Below are 22,228 nucleotides of genomic sequence, written 5' to 3'. Positions count from 1 at the left end.
CCTGTCAGAACAGAACAGAAAAGTGAGACTGTAAAGGAATTTTCACTTTAATATTGTACAAGGTACTGTAATATACTAGAAGAAATTTTAAAAATTAACAGACCTCTGGAAATTAAATAATGGTTCTACTGCTAGTTGATGTAATGTCAGTGTTGGAAAATGAAGTAATAATGTGATAATGTTACCTCAAAAGAAAAAACATTTTTAGTTTTCTTAACATAGTCAATCGTTTTAAATCAGCAAAAGTCTGACATCATTAAAACCCTGTCCAGATGGTTAAAATGGACTTTTTCTCAGTTACATTTTGAAGGAAAGTATTATTGCATCTTATTCTAATTACATGCACATACATACATTTGTCTTCCTCAGAGTGTGTATTCTTCTAAGAAAGTCTCTCAGTCATGTGCGGCTCTTTGTGACCCCATGGACTGCAGCACACCAGGCTCCTCTGTCCATGGGGATTCTCCAAGCAAGAATACTGGAGTTGCCATGCCCTTCTCAAGAGGATCTTCCCAACACAGGGATTGAACTCAGGTCTCTGACATTGAAGGTGGATTCTTTGCCATCTGAGCCACCAGGGAAACCCAATTAATTATATGTATTATATGTATTATATGTATATATGTATTATAGATGGAATAATTCAGTCAACTATTTTTCTTATTTTAAACTCAATACTTTGATTCTATAAATCTGAGTTAAAAAGATTTAGGAATGCAGCTTAAGCTATCCAGAGAAGAAAGAAATTTAGTGTCTCATTCTATTACTGGGAGTCCGTTTCCGAGCATTATTTAAAACATACTTTTCAAATATAAACCTGGATCTTTTTAATAAAATCACTTAAAATTGAATGACAAAGGTTTCATTTTCCATACCAAAAAACCCAGAAAATGCTGTAAAGCAGCACACTTGCCAGGATTTACGCTGTTGGCTTTGGTTTTCCTTTGATTCTTGTAAGAGTTGTTAATCCTGATTGAAAAAAAACAATGAAAAGATAAGAGAGATGCATTTGTTAGCTTATAGGAAATCATGAAAGGAAATGGGACACATTTAGTGTCTGAGCTTATATTTAAAATAGGCAAATGAAGGCTTCCCTGATAGATCAGATACGACTAAGAGACTTTCACTTTCTTTTCACTTTAAATGCAAGCTTCACTAATGTTAAAATAACATTGTTTTAAAGATAATATAAAAATAAAATGTAAATATCTATCCAATCACCATAATAACGATTTTCACTTAGGAATCTGTAATCTATATTCTACCCAAAGCAATCTATAGATTCAATGCAATCCCTATCAAGCTACCAACGGTATTTTTCACAGAACTAGACCAAAGAATTCACAATTTGTATGGAAATACAAAAAACCTCGAATAGCCAAAGTAATCTTGAGAAAGAAGAATGGAAGTGGAGGAATCAACCTGCCTGACTTCAGACTCTACTACAAAGCCACAGTCATTAAGACAGTATGGTACTGGCACAAAGACAGAAATATAGATCAATGGAACAGAATAGAAAGCCCAGAGATAAATCCACTAACTTATGGACACCTTATCTTTGACAAAGGAGGCAAGGATATACAATGGAAAAAAGACAACCTCTTTAACAAGTGGTGCTGGGAAAGCTGGTCAACCACTTGTAAAAGAATGAAACTAGAACACTTTCTAACACCATACACAAAAATAAACTCAAAATGGATTAAAGATCTAAATGTAAGACCAGAAACTATAAAACTCCTAGAGGAGAACATAGGCAAAACACTTTCCGACATAAACCACAGCAAGATCCTCTATGACCCACCTCCCAGAATATTGGAAATAAAAGCAAAACTAAACAAATGGGACCTAATGAAACTTAAAAGCTTTTGCACTACAAAGGAAACTATAAGTAAGGTGAAAAGACAGCCCTCAGATTGGGAGAAAATAATAGCAAATGAAGAAACAGACAAAGGATTAATCTCAAAAATATACAAGCAACTCTTGAAGCTCAGTTCCAGAAAAATAAATGACCCAATCAAAAAATGGGCCAAAGAACTAAACAGACATTTCTCCAAAGAAGATATTCAGATGGCTAACAAACACATGAAAAGATGCTCAACATCACTCATTATCAGAGAAATGCAAATCAAAACCACAATGAGGTACCATTACACGCCAGCCAGGATGGCTGCTATCCAAAAGTCTACAAGCAATAAATGCTGGAGAGGGTGTGGAGAAAAGGGAACCCTCTTACACTGTTGGTGGGAATGCAAACTAGTACAGCCACTATGGAAAACAGTGTGGAGATTTCTTTAAAAACTGGAAATAGAACTGCCATATGACCCAGCAATCCCACCTCTGGGCATACACACTGAGGAAACCAGATCTGAAAGAGACACGTGCACCCCAATGTTCATTGCAGCACTGTTTATAATAGCCAGGACATGGAAGCAACCTAGATGCCCATCAGCAGATGAATGGATAAGGAAGCTGTGGTACATATACACCATGGAATTTTACTCAGCCGTTAAAAAGAATACATTTGAATCAGTTCTAATGAGATGGATGAAACTGGAGCCCATTGTACAGAGTGAAGTAAGCCAGAAAGATAAAGAACATCACAGCATACTAACACATATATATGGAATTTAGAAAGATGGTAACGACAACCCTTTATGCAAAACAGAAAAAGAGACACAGAAATACAGAATAGACTTTTGAACTCTGTGGGAGAAGGTGAGGGTGGGATGTTGCGAAAGAACAGCATGTATATTATCTATGGTGAAACAGGTCACCAGCCCAGGTGGGATGCATGAGACAAGTGCTCGGGCCTGGTGCACTGGCAAGACCCAGAGGAATCAGGTGGAGAGGGAAGTGGGAGGGGGGATCGGGATGGGGAATACGTGTAAATCTATGGCTGATTCATATCAATGTATGACAAAACCCACTGAAAAAATAAATAAATAAATAAAGGAATCTGTTATCTACTAATCATTTTAACACAGTTTACAATTATTTGAAAATTTTAATGTTTCAGTAAAGAACAATATATGAAAACCGGTTAGAGCAGAAAACGACTAAATTTTCTTTTTGATGTTTGTCTATTGTAGCATAAGGCATGAATATTAATTTTGCTATTCTGATTAATGTCTGAAAGATAAGATGAACATATGGTAATGTAATTATTGAGTTTAGTGGCCTTTTCAAAAACTAAACTACAAGGTTACCTACAAACAACATTTACGGTAAATCTTTAGTGAGTTCACAGTGTTACTGGGTGCCTTGTAAGTAGGTCCAATATTTTGTGCTCAGATTAAAAGTACTTTTTTCTTCACACATTCTTTGGGAGCCTGTGTAGCATCCACATTAATTTACAGGAAATGTAATACACAGCTCTTTTAGGAATGTCCCAATTTCCCATCATATTGTCCAATTAAATGAACTAAGGAACTTTGGTGTTACTAAACTTGGCCAATAGAGAACAATTGTATGACAAGTAAATAAGTCTTGCTGGGAAGATGTTGCTTAAGGGATAAAATGGTTCAGTCAACAAGTGAACCAAAAAATTAAATGTTAACTAAGGAAGGTAACCACTTGAAAAGGGATAGCTAACAGAGGATTCAGGTATATATAGGGTTGAAGATCTCTCAGTTAAGTCCAAAGCAAAGGATGATTTCTTGGAACTTCCAAAAATTTAAAACCATGAAACATCTATTACTGCTACTTTTGTGTGCTTTTATAGTTCAGGCCCAACATTCTACTGACTATGAAGAGGTGACTTTTACATATTATTATATTCTTACTAATACTATTAATATAAAATATAACCAAATCATAATCATTATCTGAATGTTTATTTTAATGAAATTAGCATTGATTTTAGTTATGAAATTAAATTGTTAATTTCTAGGACCTATTTTATTTAAAGAATGTTGTATAGTATTTCTTACATAAAAACAAAATAATAATTTCTCATTTTCTGGTTTATCACCTTTATTTTCCCAGGAAGAAGATGACAGAGCTAAGGTAAGTTGTGTTTTTCTTGATTGTTGTTGTCCTGAGTAGTATGATTTTCGTTTAGTTCTAGCAATATGTTATTACAATCTGAGAACAAAAACTTGAAAATTTCACAGACTATAAAATAAAAGAGCAGTATTTTAAAAGAAAAAAGGTGTAATTGCTGGGTAGCTCTTTGGTGAAGGAAGGTAATATATAGCTCCTGAAATTGTTGGCTATTGGTAAATGAAAATTGTGAACTAAATCTAAAAGTAAAATAGATCACATTCTGTGATAGAAGATTAAAAATTGTTCTTTTTTATTGAGAAATTTATATATTGTTATTGTTAATGGTTATGAAATATAGCACTCCATTTAGTTTATTCATTCATAGAACAGTTTTGCCTCAAGTATCACTCCTACTGGTTTGAAGATGTCAAAATACAAAAATACATTTAGAAAAATGACATTTAAAAAATTTAAACTTTATTATCAGATGATTCCTGATCTAATTACTTGTATATAACATGGTATCTGTCACACTAAAAATAAAAGTACACAGTGAATAAAGTAATTAAATGAAGTGATTCATTTTGGATCATTTGTTGAATTTAAATGGAACCTAATATGTAGCTCCTGAAATAATATATAGCTCCTTCTAATTATCAAAGTATACATATAAAAAGATAGTTATATGGTTAATTGAGTTAGGTAAGAAAAATGTAAAGAATGTTTAAGAGTCAACTTTTATAAAGCAGTAGGCTAAGCACTTTTACATTCCTGCTCACTGACTAATTTACACAGAGATAGTTTACTTATTTATCCTTCCAACTGGATTTTCTAGTTTTAGTTATTTCAATAAGTGGTCTTCATAAACCTAAATATCCATATAATTTCTTTTAAACATTTTTCATTTCCTTTTCTCTAGTAAAGCTAGATCCCCTTTGCTACCTCTCTAATGATACTCTGAAATAAAAAGAAAGTACTTTTCTTCTGGTATAATTTGATTTGTAATAAACAGATGAATCACATTTCATAAAATTCCTGTTAGAACAGACCATGTCTGACTAGGACCATGTCTTCGAAACAATATATATTTCCTACAAATCTTCATACGTTATTATTTTTATTGCAATTACACATAACATACTGTAGTTTAATTTCAGAATTTAAGCAGGGGAATCTGGAACCAATCTGCCTAGGCTTAAGGCCTAGCACTCTCCTACTAAATGTATTGTTTCTTACTGAATAAATGATAGTAAAATTCCAAATAGAGTCATTCAATGACCTCTAGACCCACCAGGTAGCTAGAGAGCTTAGTCTCTGGTGCAAATCTAGTCCTTCATTAATTTTTAATTAAACCCTGAAGATGAAAGGTGTGGTGGTGGTGGTGGTTTAGTTGTTAAGTTGTGTCTGATTCTGCGACCCCATGGATTGTATAGCCCGCCAGGCTCCTCTGTCCATAGAATTCTCCAGGCTAGAATACTGGAGTGGGTTGCCATTTCCTTCTCCACCTGAAAGGTGTAATTACTGACAAAGACCATACGATGATAATAAAGTTAATCCAAGCCAGCACTTTTGCATTGTATTGCATATTTTTCACTTCACTATCTTTTAATGTTATATTTTTTAATTAGCAAATAATTTAATTGCAATGCATATAACCTAAGAATTATTTAAATGAAATAATTATTTTAAATGAGAAAATCGTGGCATTTGATAAAGAAATCATGTAAGAAATTTCATGAGAATGATTTGACAATTTTGTCAGTAGAAGACAAGATTGGAGTTAATAGTGGAAAAGCCACTTACACTACATATCTGTTACTGTTACATGTGATTGCAACAAAGATAATAATGAGAACTTAATATGTGCCAGGCACTCTTCTAAGGGTGTCACATGCAGTAAGTCATTTAATACTTAAAATCATCTTATATAGCAGATACTATGACTACCTTTATTTTAGAGATAAAGTAACTCGCCCACAATCTTTAGAACTAGAAAGCGGTGTGGGTCGAGACTTGAAACCAAGCAGTCTGGCTCCAGAATACCTTATTCCTTTACAAACATGTTAGAGTCAATTGTTGTCTTATTACAAATACATTTGTTTTTAATAAATCCATATTGCCACTTAAGTATTATTATTAACTAAGAGCTAGAGAAATTAATCAATTCATAAAAATTAAAAGTGAAAAATAATTACTGGAATTTAGTAATTCAAGTGACTTGAGAACATTTATTCCTCCCAACAGTATAGATTTCATAGTATTCTGTGTGTTCTAATGTATAGATTTCAGGAATCTGAGTTCATTACTATTCATTATCTGATGCAGCTTTTTTTAAGGACTCTTTTGAAAACTCCTCCGGGTACAATAGCTCTTTGCACTGTTTTTCTGTCTGCTCTTACTAAAGAGACCTGAGGAACCTATTGATTTGCCAGCAATAGCTAGTCAGTTGATGGTCCTTAAGCAAATCATCATTTAATAACCTATGTTATAAAATGAGACTGTTGGAATACTGCATCTCAAGTTTTCCACAACACTCTTCATTTTATTTCTGCCTGGTCCCCTGAAGTTACATTTGGATGCCCGTGGTCATCGGCCCTATGACAAGAAGAGGGAAGAGGCTCCCAGCCTGAGACCTGTACCCCCTCCCATCAGCGGAGGTGGCTATCGGGCTCGTCCCCCCAAATCAGCTCTGGGCCAGAAGAAAGTGGAGAGAAAGCCCCCTGATGCTGATGGCTGCCTGCACGCTGACCCGGACCTGGTGGGTACACAGATGGCTCTGTCTGCGGTGGGCCTCCCCTGTGGAGAAAACCTGTATTTATCATGTCTTCCTAATGAAGCACTGACCCACATTACCATCATTGTCATTTTGTTTGTTTCTTCTGGATGTAAATACAGAATATAAACTTACTGGGCCTTGGGCTGAGGGTGCTTTTCTAGTTTTCTTTGGTCTGTAACCAAGATTACAAATCAGGACACAGGGTGTTGCCTCTCCTTTGCACTTGCCCACTTTGTCTGTGCAGGTAGTAATACTTTCATACCTAATTACATTTGTTCTGTGGTAGGATTATTTTTAATCTTCAGAGAATTATAATGGTGAGTCTAGAACTTCTGGTCTTACATAAAGAAAATCAAATTGCAAGTTTTTATATTGGTGAAAGATATCATTGAATTTTCACTATGTGCTTGTTTTGCAAATACCTCAACCCTACATCTGATGTTGGCCATTTTCTTTGTATATAGGGTGTGTTGTGTCCTACAGGTTGTCAGTTGCAAGATACTTTGGTAAAACAGGAAAGACCAATCCGAAAGAGTGTAGAAGATTTACGTAATAATGTGGAGTCTGTTTCCCAGACCTCTTCGTCCACCTTTCAGTATATAACTCTGCTAAAAAACATGTGGAAAGAAAGGCAGAATCAAGTAAAAGGTAGATATCCTTGTGGTTTCTGTTTGATTCTATTACAAAATTGAAACTGTCAGAGTGCCATGGGAACACACAGTTCTGAGAAGATCCAGGTCTCTAGATGAGCCTGGGTAGTTCAGTATGAGCCTGATTACCCCAAGGTCATCACTTAGGCATCTTCACCTGCAGCTTGTTACATAAGCACTATTCAACTCTAACTCCCAGTCTGGTGTCAGCAAGGATGATTTTCTGGGAAAATTTTCACTGTGAGTCCTTATTTTTATTCTATAAGAAACTTATGACTCTGAAGACAATATATTCACAGAGTGAAATTTTAGCATTTATAGATTTAACCTTTAACATTTTAAATATATGTGTCTATGATATCTTCAGTTGAATTGCAAATAATGATCCCATCATTTGAAACTTGAGATCTGAATTTTGAGTGCTATTGGCTTGGTGGTTAGGAATCAACTAGTGAGTGAATCAGGCATAGGTGTCTCAGGGAGTAGCCTACCCAAATCTGGACATTTTTTCCAAGGAATCATGGCATTTCTCTTGTATATTTCTTTTGTATTTCTGCTGCAGTTATGAGAGATGGATAAGTAAATCAAATGTATCTACTCCATAAGAGGTTGAACTTCTGAGATGGAAGGCCTAAGTACTGCTTTCTCCTCTTTTCCTTGTCAAAGAAATAAATAACTTATTGAATATATCATTAGGCTTAATTTTAACCTTAATCTAAAGTAAATTACTAGTGTAGTGACTAGACTATATGTTAATTTATGTATGCCATGGACCAAATAATTTTCCGTAAGTACAACTACATATCATGACTGTCCAATGCCTGAGTCTAGTTTATTCTCAAAATCAAAATCATGATTGTATAGTTGAATACATTTAGTTTTTTTGTCAAGAGAAAATGCTAACCATTCCTACACAATTTCATTTTTCCAGATAATGAAAATGTAGTAAACGAGTACTCCTCACATCTGGAAAAGCACCAGTTATATATAGATGAGACTGTGAACAGTAATATCCCAACTAAGCTTCGTGTGCTCCGTGCAATTCTGGAAAATTTGAGAAGCAAAATACAAAAATTAGAATCAGATGTCTCAACTCAGATGGAATACTGCCGCACCCCATGTACTGTCACTTGCAATATTCCTGTGGTGTCTGGCAAAGGTAACTAGTTAAAACATATTTCTAGAAGGTTACAGAAGAATTCACACTCTCTAAAAATAAGAGAACTAAAACAAGTTCAGTGGATTTTCCCCAACAGATCCTAAGTACATCTCAGCACATCATGAAGATATCCCCAGCATACCTAATGCACTCGCCAGTTTTTGAAGAGTAGGAAGCAGTGTAATGATGCTGGTAGCTCAATGGGTGTAATGTACATGCTTGCTTGAATAGATGGGAACCATGGATAGATGCAGGGATTTCTCCATCACATGTGTTCTGGAAGTTTATGGTTTATGGATATCAGGACACAAAAGGTGGAGAAGGGCTTTTTCACTCCCTTGGAAGATAGGATTCCTTGAAACCGAGTGTGATTTTTAGTAAGAGGAAGCTTCAGTTTCTATAACATTTATCCTCAAATGTCTAAAATAAAACATTCCTTAGTAATCAATTATCTTACAAACTTGGTGACTAAATACAACGTAATGATGTTGTAGTCTCTAAATATAATTTGTTCTCTTATGATTGCAGAATGTGAGGAAATCATCAGGAATGGAGGTGAAACATCTGAAATGTATCTTATTCAGCCTGAGGATTCTAGCAAACCATATAGAGTGTACTGTGATATGAAAACGGAAAAAGGAGGTACATGTTTGATAGCTTTTGACTATTATGCTGAAATTATTTTGATACCATAAAATGCCAGGAAATAAAACCTAGCTTAACAAAACTAACAACAAGCCATTTGATTTGGAATTCAATATGATATTTTAGAAGTTATAAAATATTTCTGAGTCACAGTTTTGGGTAAAAGATAAAGCACTTGCAGTTTCCAAAGATTTTGCAAGTTTTCCTTTCACATTTATTTCCTTATTATATCTATTTAAGGGAACTAAATATCAGTGGGCATAAATTAAATGGAAAAGGAAGTCAGACATTGCCCTCAAAGGGGCATTATTTGTTAGTGGTTAATATGTGCTATTTTTTTTCTTTCAACCAAAGGATGGACAGTAATTCAGAACCGTCAAGATGGTAGTGTTGACTTTGGCAGGAAATGGGACCCATATAAACAAGGATTTGGAAACATTGCAACCAATGCAGAAGGGAAAAAATACTGTGGTGTACCAGGTAACAACTGGGAGTACAAAATAAGATCATTCTTTATTTAGATTTTTTTTCCATTTAAAAAATATAGTGCTAGTAGTCTGCTTTTAGGAATTTTAGGAGGTTAAGAAGAATTTACAGAAGGAGCATAAAAGCTAATAATAAGAGGGGAAAGGCAACTTTTTGCTTTCAAAGGTTTTATTTGTGGTGAGATTTTCTTTTCTTTTTCCTTTAGGTGAGTATTGGCTTGGAAATGACAAAATTAGCCAGCTTACCAACATGGGACCCACAAAGCTTTTGATTGAAATGGAGGACTGGAAAGGCGATAAGGTGACGGCACTCTATGAAGGATTTACTGTACAGAATGAGGCCAACAAGTATCAACTCTCAGTGAGCAAATACAAAGGAACAGCAGGCAACGCCCTCATCGAAGGGGCTTCTCAGCTGGTGGGGGAGAACCGGACCATGACTATCCACAACAGCATGTTCTTCAGCACGTACGACAGAGACAACGATGGCTGGTAGGTGCCGCTGCTTCCCTCCTGCCTTCAGGGCCGTGGCTCATGCTGCTGCCCGAGTCATTAACGACAGAAGCATGGTTAGTGACTCTCGTTTCCCGGGAGGTTCCTATGTGCCAACCACTGTACCAAGCTTTTTCTGGGTCACTCTAAAGCACTTCAGCTTCAAGGTTGCCACTGCTATCCTCATTTTACAAATGAAGAGTAGCAAGACTAAGTAATTTACCCAACATTACATAACCATAAAAGATAAAACTGTAATTTGAGCACAGTTACTAAGTAGTGAGTACTTGATAGATTTCTGTATCTCTATCGTGGACTGTGTCTTTTGAAACCTCCATTTTGTTTCCCAAGAATCTGTAACACTAAGAGATCTGAAAGCTATCATTTCAGGATAACGTAATGCATATTGATGAATTTGCCACATGGGCCCAATTATCTCCTTTTCTTGCTATAGGGCACAGGAAGCCCTTGGTGCTTTATTGTGACTTTACATATAGAATCAGAGGGAAGGAGTCTTACACCCAGCACTCCTCTGTGGGCTTTGCAAAGAATTAACTTGAGAGCACTGCAGTTGTAATAACTCTAAACACATTTCCTTTCAGGAAAACTACAGATCCCAGAAAGCAGTGTTCTAAAGAAGATGGTGGCGGATGGTGGTATAACAGGTGTCACGCAGCCAATCCCAACGGCAGATACTACTGGGGTGGGGCGTACAGCTGGGACATGGCGAAGCACGGCACAGATGATGGAGTGGTGTGGATGAACTGGCAGGGCTCCTGGTACTCAATGAAGAAGATGTCCATGAAGATCAGGCCTTACTTCCCGGAGCAGTAGTACCCACCCCCCACCCCACGGATTATTATTCTTCCACACGTAATGACAGCTTTGTATATCATGTTAACAGAAAATTTTTTTCATACCTTATATCTCTCTAAAGCTATCAAAATGTAGTTGGTGTGAGTTTTCAGAAAGTTTTTAGGACAAATAACATTAAAAACAGCACATGGTTTTCTTTCGTATTTGTCATTTCTATCGCATACCAAGAAGTAACTAAAAGGATGATTGTAGACACTCAGTGTTCATAATTTCCATTCCAGTGGATTGTGAAAAGTTTCAAATTAGGAAGAGAAATTGAGGTGAAGTAAAATCATGTGTTTAAAATCCACTTTGAACTTCTCTTTATTTATGTAAGATCTATCACAGAAAACGCAAAAAGATTTATTCATTAAACTGGTTTATATTACAAAACATTAATGTTGTCTTATTTTGTAATCCACATGGTCAGTGAGTTAGGCTTTTAACCTGTGAGCAAAGAGAAGCATTCACAACCTCAAGTAGCTAATGAGCTGACAGTGACACCCTGAAGGTTCAGCATTTCACTCTGCTTCAGGGAAAGTCACTGCTCTGCAGGGAGGTAGGCTTGCGGATCACACAGACCAAGAGCACAGCCACAGTCACGTCTCCATTTGTTTTCTGAGGGAAACAGTGAGGTAACAAGCAGCATTTGCCCCTGGAAATGAGGCCTACTGGCCTCAATTGGGTTTTTGTTTCTCACACGGTCACAGCAGAACTAAAACAGAAATGGATTTCTCTTCTTTCCCCTTCTTGGGAAATGAGTATGTCAACTCAAATTTTCTTTTACTTTGTATTCTCCGTCTGCCCTGGGACAACCCTCTGACCTTCAGTCTTACTTCCCTCTTGCAGTGTCATTGCCACTGATTTTCATGGAAGCATTGTCCTGAAGCCCGTCTTCTTCATCTCTGCATCTAAGCAAATGTTCATTTCTATCATGGCAATGCCATCACTCTCTTAACTCCTCATCATAGCCAACCTTACCTTTTATCCGGTTAACCTCCATAAGTTCTGCCCCATCCCTACCTATATTCACGCTGTCACTGTTATAATAAATTAATGTAACAGAGTATATTAAGTGTACTAAAAATAGAAAATTGTGCTAAACATAGAAAATTCTGACCAAGTTACTTTCCTTCTTAATGTTAGCTTGTTGTTATCTAAGTGTTAAAATCCAGGCTTCTTAGTTGGGAGTGAAAATGGTTTGTTACAGTCCCAGCACTGTCTTCTGCCCCTGTCCCCCTTCACCATACATCTACATTCTTGTCACAGTGAATTTTTCACCATTCCAGGAAAGCTGAGGCCCCTTTATATTATGCTCTGGTTGTCAACAGCATCTTTCCTCCAATACCATCTGACAAATTGCTGTTCATTTTCAAGGCTTACTTTAAATGCCATTTGTTAGGTCTACTTATCTTTCTCCTTTGCTAGTAATAAGCTCTTATTAACCTTTGATTCCAGAATCATCTGTCAGAAAGTCTGATTTTTATACATTTATAAATATTATATAATATATAAATTTATATATATTAAAATATATATATGTCTTGTATTATTAAGATCTTGCTATTCAGTTGTTAAGTCACATCTGACTCTGTGTGACCCAGTGGATTGTAGCTCACCAGGCTTCCCTGTCCTTCACTATCTCCTAGAGTTTGCTCAAACTCATGTCCATTGAGTTGGTGATGCCATCCAACCATCTCGTCCTCTGTTGTCCCCTTCTCCTCCTGCCCTCAATCTTTTCCAGCATCAGGGTCTTTTCCAGTGAGTCAGATCTTCAAATTAGGTGGCCAAAGTATTGTAGCTTCAACTTAAACATCAGTCCTTCCAATGAATATTTGGGGCTGATTTCCTTTAGGATTTTCTTTAAGATCTTGGATAGACCTTTTATAATGTAGAACACATTTTCCAAAAAAAAGGCATACATAGAAATTCAACATGCAAAATACTTGAAAGTAGACCTTTTTAAGCAAGATCGAGTATAGCAAAAGCCCACGGAATAAGGGATGGGGAGGTGCAATATCCCTCAGACCTTTGCTCAATCCCCTTATGCACTCAGGACTGAGTGAATTCCTAGAGTTTAAAGTAAAGCCACAATAGATTCAATGTAATCCCTATCAAGCTACCAACGGTATTTTTCACAGAACTAGACCAAAGAATTTCACAATTTGTATGGAAATACAAAAAACCTCGAATAGCCAAAGTAATCTTGAAAAAGAAGAATGGAACTGGAGGAATCAACCTGCCTGACTTCAGACTCTACTACAAAGCCACAGTCATCAAGACAGTGTGGTACTGGCACAAAGACAGAAATATAGACCAATGGAACAGAATAGAAAGCCCAGAGATAAATCCACGAACCTATGGACACCTTATCTTTGACAAAGGAGGCAAGGATATACAATGGAAAAAAGACAACCTCTTTAACAAGTGGTGCTGGGAAAACTGGTCAACCACTTGTAAAAGAATGAAACTAGAACACTTTCTAACACCATACACAAAAATAAACTCAAAATGGATTAAAGATCTAAATGTAAGACCAGAAACTATAAAACTCCTAGAGGAGAACATAGGCAAAACACTCTCCGACATAAATCACAGCAAGATCCTCTATGACCCACCTCCCAGAATATTGGAAATAAAAGCAAAACTAAACAAATGGGACCTAATGAAACTTAAAAGCTTTTGCACTACAAAGGAAACTATAAGTAAGGTGAAAAGACAGCCCTCAGATTGGGAGAAAATAATAGCAAATGAAGAAACAGACAAAGGATTAATCTCAAAAATATACAAGCAACTCCTGCAGCTCAATTCCAGAAAAATAAATGACCCAATCAAAAAATGGGCCAAAGAACTAAACAGACATTTCTCCAAAGAAGACATACAGATGGCTAACAAACACATGAAAAGATGCTCAACATCACTCATTATCAGAGAAATGCAAATCAAAACCACAATGAGGTACCATTACACGCCAGTCAGGATGGCTGCTATCCAAAAGTCTACAAGCAATAAATGCTGGAGAGGGTGTGGAGAAAAGGGAACCCTCTTACACTGTTGGTGGGAATGCAAACTAGTACAGCCGCTATGGAGAACAGTGTGGAGATTCCTTAAAAAACTGGAAATAGAACTGCCATATGACCCAGCAATCCCACTTCTGGGCATACACACTGAGGAAACCAGATCTGAAAGAGACACGTGCACCCCAATGTTCATCGCAGCACTGTTTATAATAGCCAGGACATGGAAGCAACCTAGATGCCCATCAGCAGATGAATGGATAAGGAAGCTGTGGTACATATACACCATGGAATTTTACTCAGCCGTCAAAAAGAATTCATTTGAACCAGTCCTAATGAGATGGATGAAACTGGAGCCCCTTATACAGAGTGAAGTAAGCCAGAAAGATAAAGAACATTACAGCATACTAACACATATATATGGAATTTAGAAAGATGGTAACGATAACCCTATATGCAAAACAGAAAAAGAGACACAGAAATACAGAACAGACTTTTGAACTCTGTGGGAGAAGGTGAGGGTGGGATGTTTCAAAAGAACAGCATGTATATATCTATGGTGAAACAGATCACCAGCCCAGGTGGGATGCATGAGACAAGTGCTCGGCCTGGTGCACTGGGAAGACCCAGAGGAATCGGGTGGAGAGGGAGGTGGGAGGGGGGATCGGGATGGGGAATAAGTGTAAATCTATGGCTGATTCATATCAATGTATGACAAAACCCACTGAAATGTTGTGAAGTAATTAGCCTCCAACTAATAAAAAAATTAAAAAAAAAAAAAAAAACAAAACTAACCTTGAACCGCAGTGCCCCCTGGCATATAGAATAGGCTGTAAATGGATTTTAAAAATAAGCATCTAAAAATTTTTTATTTAAAGAAAAGATCTACTTCAGAATTGAAGAGACATTGCAGGGACAACTGGATAAAGATACATGTCTCGGTTCTATGACACTCAGATGTGTTAAGACTGACTATTTTGAATGTGTCTATTTAGCATGTTTGGGTATGGAAGTGAGATATCAAGATAGTGTATATAAAGGTAATCACATAAAATTGCTAAATAAAAATAACATACAACTATTAAAAAAAATAATAATAAAGTAAAGCCACAGACTAAAACCCACTAAAGTAGATAATCCTGTGGTCAATTCTTAGTTAATGTACAAGTATCAGAAACAGAGATCACACCTAGATAATATGTAATATCTATCTAGAAAGAAGTAAGCATTCTTAAGGTATCATTTGGTAAGAAATGTTACATATTTGATTTTTGCCCATTCAAGCTTTAAAATTTTAAATACAGTCAAAATGTAATGTCCACTAGTTAGAGTATATAAAACAGTATCTAAAAAGGTTAGCTCATGACTTTTATGAAGATAATAAAAATTGAGTTGAAATTAATAATCTCATACTTTGGCATGAGAACTATAACATATTTCTTATACAATTAAGACTGAAAGTCTTAATTTGTATAAAACAAATTGAGGAGGGCATGGTAACTCACTCCAGTATTGTATTCTAGCCTGGAGAATCCCCATAGGCAGAGGAGCCAGGCGAGCTACAGTCCATGGGGTCACAAAGAGTATGACACAACGGAGTGACTAAACCCAGCACAGCACATATAATTCATTAGAACTATGAGGGATATATGCAATTGGGATGTAAACTTCCCTTTCCTCTGCATTTAGGAACCAAGGAAAAACAGGTAACTAATATAACTAAAGCCTTGTTTTTTTAAGATGAACATACATGGGGAAAAAACATGGATTATCTAACATACCACAAACCACAGCGTCGAGCCAACACTTCTGTTTAACCATTGCACACCAAATATCATGTACAATGATCATCTAAACCTGCAGAACTTATTTAAAACACAGAGTTCCTGGTCTCAATAGGTTTATTGCATCAGAGTCTCTACATGGGAAGATTGTAAAAATACATATTTTTAAATAAATGACCCCAACAGATTCTGATCAGTGGCTGGACTTCATAACAAGTGAGTCAGTCTATGTTTGCATTCTCCAGAGACTCCTGTCTTTCTTATCTAGCACTTTTTCCACTCAAGTGGTGACTATGAGGCAATATTTAGAGAAAGAGGTCATCTTTGAGATTACGTGACTTCACAGACAACCACAGCCTATGTTTAAGACCCAATTTGGCTGCAGAGACCAGATGTCTCTACCTTGGTTGGAAGATGCCCCAATCTTGTCCACCTAGACTTGAGCAATAGTGTCATGCTGAAAAAATGACTGCTTTCCAGAATTTTACCAACTCAGCTACCTCTAACACCTATCACTCAGTCAGTGCTATGACATAATACCTGAAACTTTGCTTGAACTTGGAGAGATTCCCACATTAAAAACACTACAAGTCTTTGGAATCATGCCAGATGGTACCCTTCAACTGTTAAAGGAAGCCCTCCCTCATTTACAGATTAATTGCTCCCATTTCACCACCATCACCAGGCTGACCATTGGCAACAAGAAGCACCAAGAGATATGGGGCATCAAATGCTGACTGTCACTGGAGAAGCCCAGTTGTCTATGAAGCCTCTATTGCAAGATGGTGTCTCCTCTTTTCTTTGAACAGGGAAAGTAAGCAGGAAGCCCAATTGTGGAGAGCTCAGCTATCTTTATTCTTGGTTTTCTGTTGCCTTCCTTCTACAAATATATTAGAGAACCATTGGAGAGAGAAAACTATGAAGTGTTGCTTTTTAGAAATGACTATGAAAGCTTTTATCACTGCTATACCCTTAAGAGCCTAAGCTCTACACTTTTTGAAATTTTAGGGAGAGTGGGCCTATAATTTCACGATAACTTAAATAGCAAAATTTGAACCACATCTTCCAAGTGCCATGCTTCATAAATCTATTTAGAATCAAGCTTAAAAATCACCACCAGCAAATCATTTGCATAACCTATATGGCAGCCTATATGGCAGCTTTCTTCTATTTAATTTTTCAGCACTGCTTTATTATAAGAATTAGGTTGCAAAAAATAATAAGCTATTTGTAGTATAAGCTGAAAAGAATGAGAATCATAGAGTAGATGTGAAGCAGTCTCTTCTGAGGATAGCAAGAAAAATAGACATTTCAACGGTGCCTTTAGATTCGCAATCAGGTTGATGGAAACAAATATCCCCAGGTCATTCACCTTAAAACCTAAATAAGAAACAACCAGAGGTATAGAATTGGTATAGAATTCAAAGACTCAAGAGGCAGTTTTCTATAACAGGTTAACCTGGGGTATCTTCTAATGCACATTAATGACGTCTCCTTTATGTACAGTTGGGAAGGTCCCCTGGAGGAGGAAATGGCAACCCACTCCAGTATTTTTGCCTAGAGAATCCCATGGACAGAGGAGCCTGGCGGGCTACAGTCCATGGGGTTGCAAAAAGTCAGACACGACAGAGTGACTGATACTAATACTTGGGTTTAGCAACATGATCCCCAAATACTAGAACCACTATTTCTACTCTGGTATCTATCAGTCTCAGGTGATTCTTTAGTTGGACTTTTAGTTTTTCTGAGGTGTAGTAACAAATGAGAGATGCTACCTACCTTTTTGTACGTAGAACTGAAGCTGTGCTTCTGAACACTATCTGTCCCCCACACTGTGCCATGTGGTTTGATGATCCCTCCTTGAGTTTTCTCTACCACGCAGCTCTGCACCAGGTCACAGTGTGTTGGTGTGTTATGGCTAAACCTAGGAAATGGAATAAGTTCTGTTTATTTTAACGTTAATTGTGGGTTGTTGCAGAGAAGGCAATGGCACCCCACTCCAGTACTCTTGCCTGGAAAATCCCATGGACAGAGGAGCCTGGAGGGCTGCCATCCATGGGGTCACACAGAGTCAGACACGACTGAAGTGACTTAGCAGCAGCAGTGGGTTGTTGCTTTTTTTTTTTTTGGCCACACAAATTCGCAAGTGAGATTTTAGCTCCCTGACCAGGGATCAATCAAACCTGCACTCCCTGCATTTGAAGTGCAGAGTCACAATCACTGAACAGCCAGGGAATACCCTGATTATGGTTTTAAAATGAAAGTAGTATGTATTACTTTAGATGTTTTGTGAAATACAGAAAAAAGTAGGATCATTTATAATTTCAGCACTTAACAGGGAAGCAATTAATATCTTGATAGATTTTTGTTGTTGTTATTATCCAGTGCATGTTTTAGAACTTGAAGTTTTCACATTGTGTCATAGAAAATTTCTCATGTTACTTAATATTCTCCTATAATGTTCTTTTCTATAATATGATTTTTAATGGCCATATGATATTCCATCATGTGCCATGTACTTGTTTTTTTTTAAACAAATGTTTCTCATTAGGCATATAGATTTTTCTGACCTTGTTCTAATAAGGACAATGCTGAGATTAGCATATTTTTGCATGTAAAATATAATCTGTATTATCTATAAGTTTTTATCTACTTCCTTCTAGAATAAATTCCTAGAAGCAGAATTTCTAGAGAAAATAAAGGATTTTGGCATTCTAAGGGCTTTTAAATGACAATATTGCCAAATAACTCTCCATAAAGATTGTACCTATTTACCTTTGACACATAGAATTAGAGGTGTTTTCATTTTTATTTTCTCCTCCTTCATTAATGCTGAATGCTGATTAAAATATTGAAAATTGCTTTAAGTTTCACATATTTAATTACTAGTGCAACTACAGGATTTTAAAATGTTTAATGACCATTTGTCTATCTTCTTTTGAGAGTTTCTTTTCAGGTCCTCTCCCCAATTTTCTACGAGGAGAATCATCTTTTATATGAATTTTTAACTATTCTTTAGGTATGTAAGACAGCAATCAGGAGCGTGATATTACCCACTATCTATTCAAGTATTTTATTTCCTAGGTGATTACACTGGGTCTTACTCTTATGAAAATCCTTTTAACTGGTATGAATAGTAACCATTGCACCATTTCTCTCCTAACAGCAGGTGATGTGTTTTTTGGCTTTGTCTTTTGACTGAATTGTATTTATTTTTCCAACAACTTTTAATTTGACAAGTTTCAGTTTTACAAAGAAATTATAAGAACAGTTTAATGAATACCTCTATGCCCTTCACCTATATTAAACAATTGTTTGCTAGGTTTGCTTTATCTCTTAAAAGGAGATATTTTAAATGCAGTTTTGCAAGAACTTATGTAGGCCTACAAACCTAAGGTCATAGACCTATTGCAGATAGAGTCAAAGGTGGATTTAGCAAATATTTTCCAGAATGCCCTGTTGCAATCAACATGTAGCCACCCTGAGCAATGAGCTGATGAAGAGGGAGATCGCTGACCATTTCTCAGCTCAAAGCTGGCAGGGTATCTTAAATTTTCTTGCCTCTGTTTCTTGAACTGTTGCTTTTACTATGTGGAAATGGAAAACAGAACATACAACTCTCAGATAATGATTGATTTGCCTCTCTTCCCCAGGTGCAAATTCCTTACCATACCATTTCCTTCCATGATATTTAAGGCCCTGCCACATTGCAGAAAGTGAAGAACTAAAGAGCCTCTTGATGAAAGTTAAAGAGGAGAGTGAAAAAGGTGGCCTGAAACTCAACATTCAGAAAACTAAGATAATGGCATCTGGTTCCATCACTTCATGGCAAATAGATAGGGAAACGGTGAACAGTCGCAGACTTTATTTTTTGGGGCTCCAAAATCACTGCAGATGGTGACTGCAGCCATGAAATTAAGACACTTGCTCCTTGGAAGGAAAGTTATGACCAACCTAGACAGCATATTGAAAAGCAGAGACATTACTTTGACAACAAAGGTCCATCTAGTCAAGGCTATGGTTTTTCCAGTAGTCATGTATGGGTGTGAGAGTTGGACTATAAAGAAAGCTGAGCACCAAAGAATTGATGCTTTTGAACTGTGGTGTTGGAGAAGACTCTGGAGAGTCCCTTGGACTGCAAGGAGATCCAACCAGTCCATCCTAAAGGAAATCAGTCCTGAATATTCATTGCAAGGACTGATGCTGAAGCTGCAACTCCAATACTTTGGCCACATGATGCAAAGAACTGACTCATTGGAAAAGACCCTGACGCTGGGAAAGATTGAAGGCAGGAGGAGAAGGGGATGACAAAGGATGAGATGGTTGGATGGCATCACTGACTCGATGGACATGAGTTTGAGTAAACTCAGGGAGTTGGTGATGGGCATGGAAGTACTGGGGTACTTGGGCATGCAGTATATGGAAGTGCTGCAGTACATGGGGTTGCAAAGAGTTGGACATGACTGAGTGAATAAACTGAACTGACTGATAGGACCAGATGCCATTGTCTTAGTTTTTGAATGTTGAGTTTTAAGCCAGCTTTTACACTCTCCTCTTTCACTTTCATCAAGAGGTTCCTTAGTTCTTCTTTGCTTTTTGCCATAATGGTGGTGTCATCTGCATATATGAGGTTATTGATATTTCTTCTGCAATCTTGATTCCAGCTTGTGATTCATCCAGCCCAGCATTCTGCATGATGTACTCTGCAATAGGAGTTAAAAAAAAGCAGGGTGACAAATACAGCCTTGATGTATTCCTTTCCCAATTTGGAACCAGTCTGTTTCCATGTCCGATTCTAACTATTGCTTCTTGACCTGCGTACAGATTTCTCAGGAGACAGATTAGGTGGTCTGGTATTCCCATTTCTTTAAGAATTTTCCACAGTCTGTTGTGATCGATACAGTCAAAGGCTTTGAACTACTGAATAAAACAGAAGTAGTTGTTTTTCTGGAACTCTCTTGCTTTTTCTGTGATCCAGTGGATGTTGGCAATTTGATCTCTGGTTTCTCTAAATTGAGCTTGAACATCTGGAATTTCTCTGTTCACGTGCTGTTGAATCCTTGCTTGGAGAATTTTGAGTATTACTTTGCTAGCATGTGAGATGATTGCTATTGTGTGGTAGTTTGAACATTCTTTGTCACTGCCTTTCTTTGGGATTGGAATGAAAACTCACCTTTCCCAGTCCTGTGGCCACAGGAAGTCCTGTGTAGAATTAAGATATAGTTGGATAGTTTTTACGTTTCTTACTCAGGATCAAAACCCTTAATTCAGTATTTTCCTCTGTAGCAGATATATTTAAAAATCATGTACTTCCCTGCAAAACTTTCAGGTTCATATTCATTTATTCATTCATTCAGTCCAGTAGAGGTTATTTTGAAATGGCTAATCTAATAGAACCTGCAGATTAAGAGAGAGTTTGATTGGGGTGGTGGGAGAGGGACGAGTACCATGAGTAAGCAGCAGAAATTAAAGAAAGAGGAAACAAGAAAATTTTAAGAGTCATTGTAAAATAAAATTGTAAAAAATTCATCAATTGTAAAACAATTCTTCTAAATTAAGTAATGAAAAGTTTGGAAATAAAGTAGCAACATGCAAAAAATTAAACAAACGAGCAATAATAAAACTAAAAAAGTTTAAAAATACATTATTATTTTAGGAAAATCTTCCAAATGGAGTCATAATATTAAAAATAAAATGGCTGGTAAAGATATATATAAATGCAAAGAAAAAGAAATTGGGGAGTAATGGCACTATTAATACTTAACAAGGTGGATCTCAATCCTAAAAGGATAAAACAGGTAAAAGAGGGACCTTATATAATGATTTAAAAGTGTAATTCACAGAGAAGATATAACAGTCATAAACTTTAATGTACTATATAATAAAAGGTCCAGTCACACAAAGCAAAATTTTTACAACAGAAAATGTAACACACATACACAAAACCACTGAGTGTAATCTTATTGTATACAGACAGTATACACATAAGATATGTTCAGGCATACATGTACATATTTCAAAATATGATACATTAATTACATGAAACAAAAAAGATACAAAATATTTAAATACTAACATCAACAAACTTGGTAACATAAAATTTTGTAACCTGTAAGTGTAAATACACAGATTCTTCTTTTTGCCTATGAAACAATCACAAAAATTAAACATGTACTTATCAACAGAGAGTATCTTAATTCTAAAACAGAATGAAAGAATTGGTTAAACTAAGTAGTTTATTAAATATTTGGAAATTAATAACTAAAAGCTGACTCATCAATTCTACATGAGGTCAGGGTTATAGGAAAAAAAAAGACATCTCCCCTTAACCCCCTAAAAATGTATCTAATTGGAAACTAAGAAAGGTTTTTCTAAATAGCC

General features: G+C 36.4%; 1 protein-coding gene across 1 annotated transcript; it reads left to right on the top strand.

Annotated features, from left to right (window-relative positions):
* Window positions 1-3,613: 3,613 nt before the first annotated feature.
* FGB (fibrinogen beta chain) lies at window positions 3,614-11,441 on the top strand. Its single transcript, XM_043484087.1, has 9 exons — window positions 3,614-3,753; window positions 3,985-4,005; window positions 6,551-6,742; window positions 7,225-7,408; window positions 8,342-8,569; window positions 9,098-9,211; window positions 9,569-9,694; window positions 9,906-10,191; window positions 10,794-11,441. The coding sequence occupies exons 1-9, from the start codon at window positions 3,649-3,651 to the stop codon at window positions 11,023-11,025; spliced, it is 1,488 nt and encodes a 495-aa protein (XP_043340022.1). The 5' UTR covers window positions 3,614-3,648; the 3' UTR covers window positions 11,026-11,441.
* Window positions 11,442-22,228: the final 10,787 nt, after the last annotated feature.

Source organism: Cervus canadensis, chromosome 1 (genome assembly GCF_019320065.1).
Source record: "Cervus canadensis isolate Bull #8, Minnesota chromosome 1, ASM1932006v1, whole genome shotgun sequence".
Classification (NCBI taxonomy): Eukaryota; Metazoa; Chordata; class Mammalia; order Artiodactyla; family Cervidae; genus Cervus; species Cervus canadensis.
The sequence above is the reverse complement of the archived record's forward strand: the minus strand, read 5'-3'. Positions and strand labels throughout refer to the sequence as shown.